Raw genomic sequence first — 7,380 nt, forward strand, 5'->3', positions numbered from 1 at the left:
GTGTGCCTTCTAAGCATAAATATTTCAACCATAGACTCAGGTGTGGCCGTGTGATAAGAAGCTTACTTAATCACATGGTTCTGGATTCAGGCCCACTGCATGGCACCTTTGGCAAGGTGTTTTCTACTATATCCTTAGGCTGATCAAAGCCTTGCGGGTGAATTTGGTAGATGGAAATTGGAAGAAGCCTGCCATATATATAGTGTCTATCCCCCACCACTACTTGACAAGTGGTGCTGGTGTGTTTAAGCCCCCATAACTTAGCAGTTCAGCAAAAGTGATCAACAGAATAAGTACCAGGCTTAAATAAGAAGTACTAGTGTGGATTCATTCAACTAGAAATTCTTCAAGGCAGTGCTCCACCATGACCACAGTCTAATGACCACAGATAGAAGATTTAAAACAAGATATTTTTCATTTATCATTATATAATATATCTTATTAATATACCAACTTTTTTAAACATACTAGACCATGAAATATGAAGAATAAATATCGTTAAATTGTTAATTATTAAAAAAAAAAAAAGCAACAAATTGTGCATTATATTTTTAACAGTTCATATAGTTTGAAGGTATTTTAAAATTTAACTCAGAGTATTATTCATTTAAGACTATTTTCAAATGCTGACAACTGGTATGTTAGTTGAATTAAAAAGAGTATATGAATTTGATAAGATCTCATTCATTCATAGTAAGATCATTGCCATTATTTGCAGTTGGTTCTTTTTCCTTATTTTTGGAAAGAAATTTCAAGACATTTCAAAACTTAGCCATCATTGAAAAGTTAATTAATGTATATTCAAATTTTAAGGCATTTGAGAATAGTTATTTTCAGGAACAACTTTTTAATGAATTGCTTCAAATTTGCCAATCTAAAGTTTCTCAGTAAATGGCAATTTTGCTGCAAAGTGTCTAGATAATAATGATTACCAAATTTTAATCAAAGAAACTCAATTGTTAATCACTTCTCCTAAGTTGTCTATTATTATTATTATTATTATTATTATTGTCATTTCACTTCTCAGAGCTCTTGATCTTACTTGCTCTGGTTGATTCTGTGAGAGCAGACAGCAACCCATTGTCAGAGGTCTTACATGGTCTCTTTCTGCAAATTATAAGCTATAGTACTTGGATGTTAACTTAACACGAAAGACAATCATTATTATTATTATTATCATTTAAGGCAGTGAGCTGGCAGAATCATAATCATGCTGGATGAAATGCATAACAGTATTTTGCCCATCACTGCGTTTTGAGCTCAAATTCTGCTGAGGTCAACTTTGCCTTTCATCCTTTTGGGGTCACTAAAATATACCAGTTGAACACTGGGGTTGTGAAGCCCGATGTAATTGACTCAACTCCCACCTCAAAAAATTGCACTTGTGGCAAAATTTGAAACCATTATTATTATCATCATCATAACATCTATGAACACTGTTGAAGTGGTAGTGTTTTTTAACCCTTTAACATTCAGATTACTCTGTCCAATGTAATGTATATTTATTGACATTCTTTTGAATTAATCATGCATTATCTTGTAGTTTTGAGATTCATGATGCGATTGTTTATTTTTACAATGGCATTGTAGAGTAGATGTGAGAGGCCAGGTAGAATATTTGGGCCTGGATGTGGCCAGTTTAAAAGCTAAATGGGTTAACTCCTACTTTTAGTAAGTTTATTTTGGAGAATAAGGCTCTGTCTAATATATATTTTTGATAATACTTCAAATAAGTTAAGCCTTTTCATTTTTGCTTGCTAAACCTAAGGGAAAAGCAGTACCCCATGACCTTTTGATGTACTTTGAGACTGGTGAGCTTAATCTTATTAATGTCATGTTTAAATAGTTGCAAGAGAGATATGAGCTAGGTAGAGATTCCAGGTGGTGGATGTTTGGGTGAGGAAGAACTGGGTATAGCGTTTAGTGCGTGACCTAGAGCATTGGACACCAGAAAGGTGATGACTATGGGAGACACAAATGGGTTGGGAGTGTCTGAGTGGAAAGATACAAGATCAGCTGTTTCCAAGGAACAGAAACCTCAATAGTTGCTAATTTATTCTCAAAATAAATATTTAATCTTATGAAATAATTAGTAATTAAATTGTCAGAAGAAAGAAAGCTTTTCATTTTACCTCTTATTTTGGTCTAATACTGTTAAATATTTTAAATACTCATGTACAGTATACAATTATATATATATTTATGGATAATGTAATGCATTCTTATTAAGAAAAACATATATTCCTTTTCTTTCTGCATATGAAAGTGTGTATATGCATACATAAAGTGTATGTGCTTGCAAGAAGTGTATATGTGCATTTTTGTTTGTATATCTGGCTATCTATGTGTTTGTATGTGGATATCTATATATGTATGTGATTGTGCATGTAGATGTACATATGGATATGTACAAATAGTTAGATAATTAATAAGTAAATATTTACTTTACAACACATATAGAACTGCATTTAGTCAATTGTAGTTTAACCTTGACAATAAGCAACTACTTATACTGATTTTTTTTTTTAAGTTCATCTCCACATTTTCCTTCATGCCCCTCCCCCCTCCTCTATCTCATGATTTATTAAAATACATTCTCTTGCATATAGATTTAACAATCAGACTGGCTCTGTGGACTGCAATTGTTTGTTTTCCAACTCAATGGAAATCCACAAAATGTTTATCAATTTTATTTCAAATTTATGAAATTTGTTTGCAGAGACCAAGGAAAATATAAGGAAGCCGCTAATCTACTGAATGATGCTTTAGGCATAAGAGAGAAAACTTTGGGACCTGATCACCCAGCTGTGAGTCAAATGTGTAGTTTGTAGCTGCTTTATGTAGTGCATGTTCACAAAAGGTAGCATTTCGTCTTTGGCCACTGCTACTACTTTTACATTCATTGACTTATCCACACTCATTTCTTTTTCTGTTATCTGTTGTATGGTATTTCTCTTAATAATTTGGCTTACTACTATCTTTTTTATCTCTGTCTTCACTCACTCACACACACTTTCTGTAACTCACTCTCTCATAGTCTCACTTACACAATGGCTTCAATATGCTTTCTCCAAATAATTTTAGCATGCTACTGAATATTATAGAACAAATTTCATGGTCAATATATCATGGGGGATAAAGAGAAAAATAATAGAAATTCTCTGTTTTTGTTGCTTTCTAAAGGGTGGAGAATGGACTGTCTTCCATGGAACTGTCGTAGATTTTAATTTATTTTACAAGGGTTGAGTGAACCTAGCTTGGTTTTGTAGTCACAATGTTGTGTAGCACTGTTTACACTAACATTGGCAAATACTCTGTGGTTTTGTTGGTGATTTGGTCACTTGGAATGGTATAGTTATAAAGAGCCATGCACAAGAGAAGAAAGGTGAGGGTATTATAGAACAAGCAAGTTTTGAACTACCTTAATTGTAACAAAATGTAGGACTTTGACACAACAGTTGGTTGCAATTTATGATGAGGTTTCTTTTGCTAGCTGCTGCTGCTTTTTGGATATGATACAATTCTGTGATGATAGAAATTAGAAGACTGAAAAGTGTTGGTATTCCCTAAACTTGTGTTGTAGAAGCGAACAGTATTATCTTGATTAATGAAATTTGCATATAATCTATATATATTATATGTAGATTATTTATATGATAATAATATTAGTACTAATAGATGACAAGCATTGGATAAAATGCTTAGTGGCAGTTCTTCAAGCTCTCTGTTTGGAGTTCAAATCTCACGAAAGTCAACCTAGCCTGAAATCCTTTTGGAGTTGATAAAAGTAAGTACCAGTCAAGTACTAAAATTGTTGTCCTTGTTCCAAAATTTGCCTTTCATTCATGAGGTCAATAAAATAAAGTACCAATCAAGTACATGAATTAATATAAAACTATGGTTATGTTTCATTTGTTAGCAAGATGATTTTAATGCCATAATAGTTACTGCAAGGGGCAATGCATCAGTTTACTCAGCCAATATAATTTAGCAAAATTACTTCTTCTGTAGATTGGAAATTATTTAGATAAATACTTCTTGGATGACTAGTGTAAATATATTAAGTTAATTTTAAATATCTTCAAATTTTGATTACTATATTTCAAGGATGAAATTTGCTTTATGTGAACATCACTTGTATTCTTACATTCTTATCAACACACAATTTTATAGCACTTATTTTGAATTAGAATAGTTAGCGTATATATTAATCCATTTACCTCATTTCATTTAAAATGTTAGGTGACATTTTAAGTTACTAGTAAGAGAGTTTTTACTTATTTATAAGAAAAGAATAATGAACATGAAGTGCATTGGAGATGGTTTAGAGAGTACTAAGAATATAAACTAAATATTGAGTATTAAATTTACTTTTTAATAGTTTGGGATTATATTTGTGGTTTTTGCAGATGTTTAGAGACTGGTGAGATCAACATGGTTGATGTTCTTCAAAAACTGAAAGTTAATGGCTGCAAGGGGGTGGGTAGAACAGGGATTGGAAGGGAATTCCAGTGATGAGTTTGGCTTTCTGGGAAGAAAAAGACAACAGAATCACCACCAGTAATATTTTAGGGTTGGTGGAGGTGCTTTTACTCACATTAATAAAATGATCTGATTTTGGTAAAAATAGTTTTCTGGAATGTATGGTTGATAAATGTTAAATGAAATTGAATTCATTTTGAGGTATCTTAGGTTTAAAATGTAGTAAATATTTTTCAAACTGTTTTGTAATGGTCTATCAGTAATAGTTTCATACAACATTTTTCAGTAGGAATATCAAAGATATCCTGCTTATACTTGCAAAACCTGATTATAACCATTTAATGTATTTAAAATTTAAGATGCTAAAATGTGACCTAAAACATGTAGTTACTCTCTGACTATTCAGGAGTATCAGTAAATGGCAAGTGAAATGTTTAGTATGTTTGCCTTCTTTCATCCTTATGGAGTTTAAATAAAATAGAAACTAGTAATACATTAGGTGCTGATTCCTTTGACTATCTCCTTCCATTTACAAGAATTTGGTTTTAAGCTTAGTCTAAAGAAAATAACTTGTCTGCTGGAATCAAAAGTAGAACTCAGGTTTCTGTATTTATGTTTTGTTTTTCTGTGTGTGTATTTTTCTTTTAAAAGCTAAACATTTTTTTTCTGTCTCGGAATTTGCTTTTAATTTATTTAAACTTGCACCAAAGCTTATGGATTATTCTTTGTTTGTGATTTTTGATTTTTATGATTTTTATAAAATATTGCTGTCTCTATATTTTATGTTGTTGAAAATAGGTGATTTCTAGTAGTGCTAGTTCTATACTTTCTGCAACAATTGAACTCTTTTTAAATAATTAATACTGCTCTGATGAGGAAGAGGAAATTTGAAAGGAAGTAACTTAATAACTTGTTCTTGGTTAATGTGACTTGTATTTCATATTTTTTTTTAGTGATCTTTAATAATAGACATTTTTTATTTGCATGTTGCCTCTTAAATATATATGTGTATGTATATACATTTATATGTATTTATATTTGGTGTGTTTATATGTTTTTCATGATATCTTCGTTTCTTTTAACCCTTTAGCATTCAAATTATTTTGTCAAATGTAATGCTTATTTATTCACATTGTTTTGAATTAATCATGCATTATCTCATAGACTTGAGATTTTGATGATGTGATTGTATATTTTTAGAATCACATTGTAGGGATAGGTGTAAGAGGCTAGATATGGCTGGTTTAAATGCTAAAGGGTTAAACAATATTTGCTTTAATAGAATCTTTTTTTTTTGCTTTCTTTTTGCTCAGTATTTAATATGCTTTTTTACTCTAGACTAAAACATACTTCTTCCATTAAACCTTGAATTACCAGTTTTTTTAAAATTCAATACCACTGTACAGTGCTTTGAATGTTTTGTATCATAGCCTCACATTCACCAATACCATGTGATTAGAATTTTGTGGATGGAAACTGAATGGAAGCTTGTTGTAGTTACATCTGTATATATATATATATATATATATATATATATATATATATGCTTGTGTGCGCGTTTATGTAAACAAAGATATGTTGTTTCATAAGGCATTATTGGTGTTCTGTTAAAAAGCATAACTTTGTCATTCTGCATATATAAATAGATCAAATAAAATATATATCAGGCAGTAATAAACACACACACACAGACACACATATATTTGATTAAACTATTGAAGGCTGCACTACAGAATGGCTACATACCATTCGACTGAAACTAATAAAAGAATATATGTATTTTTATCAGATACTTACACTTCTATAAATCTGTGCTTTCTTGTATAACTAAGAATCTCTCTGTTTCACACTATATACATGTACAATTAAAAACAGAGCCACATTGTTATTTATATGTAATGTTTTTCGATAATAATGTCTATATCTCTCCATACTGATCTAGTTTCACAGTGCCTACAAAATACTCTTTTTTTGGTCATCTATATGTTTTCATTGTGGAGGTGCATATACTGTAGTTAGCTTCCATTGATTACCCCATCACATCCATATCAATGTTATCATCCTCTTCCTGTAAATCATCATCATCATTTAACGTCAGCTTTCCATGCTGGCATGGGTTGGACGGTTTGACTGAGGACTGGTTAGCCATAAGACTGCACCAAGCTCCAATCTGATTTGGCAAAGTTTCTACAGCTGGATGCCCTTCCTAACGCCAACCACTCCAGGAGTGTAGTGGGTGCTTTTACGTGCCACCGGCATGAGGACCAGTCAGACGGTTCTGGCAATGACCATGCTCAAAAGGTGTTTTTTACATGACACCTGCACAGGAGCCAGTCCGGCAGCACTGGCAACAACCTCACTTGAATGTTGTTTTTCACATGCCACCGGCACGTGCCAGTAAGGCAATGCTGGCAACAATCACGCCCAAAAGGTGCTTTTTACGTGCCACCGGCATGGGAGCCAATCAGCGGCCCTGGCAACGATCATGCTTGGATGGTGCTTTTAACATTTCACTGGCACGAATGCCAATCAGGCAGTACTGTCATCGGCCGCGTCAGCAATTTTGATTTTGATTTCACTTGCCTCAATGGGTCTTCACAAGCAAAGTTTATTATCCAATGAATGAGGGGTACTCATAAGTGGGCTGGTTACACCCACTAGCATAGGCCATGGGTGATGGTCTCACTTGGCTTGTCGGGTCTTTTCAAGCACAGCATATCTCCAAAGGTCTCGGTCACTAGTCATTGCCTCAGTAAGGCCCAATGTTTAAAAGTCGTGCTTCAGCACTCATCCCAGGTGTTCCTGGGTCTACCTCTCCCACAGGTTCCCTCAACTGCTAGGGTGTGACACTTTTTCACACAGCTGTCCTCATTCATTCGCAACATATGACCATACCAG

At 33.1% G+C, this 7,380-nt stretch overlaps 1 protein-coding gene across 22 annotated transcripts in view; it reads left to right on the top strand.

Moving 5' to 3' along the window:
• The window catches only part of LOC106867804 (kinesin light chain), a 126,492-nt gene that overhangs the window by 76,858 nt on the left and 42,254 nt on the right, over positions 1 to 7,380 (top strand). For all 22 annotated transcript variants that reach the window (XM_052973612.1, XM_052973604.1, XM_052973610.1 and 19 more), the window contains one exon: positions 2,720 to 2,807. In XM_052973612.1, the coding sequence (XP_052829572.1) occupies positions 2,720 to 2,807 (88 nt within the window). The remainder of the gene's footprint in view (positions 1 to 2,719; positions 2,808 to 7,380) is intronic.

This window comes from Octopus bimaculoides, chromosome 16, assembly GCF_001194135.2.
Source record: "Octopus bimaculoides isolate UCB-OBI-ISO-001 chromosome 16, ASM119413v2, whole genome shotgun sequence".
NCBI classification, from domain to species: domain Eukaryota; kingdom Metazoa; phylum Mollusca; class Cephalopoda; order Octopoda; family Octopodidae; genus Octopus; species Octopus bimaculoides.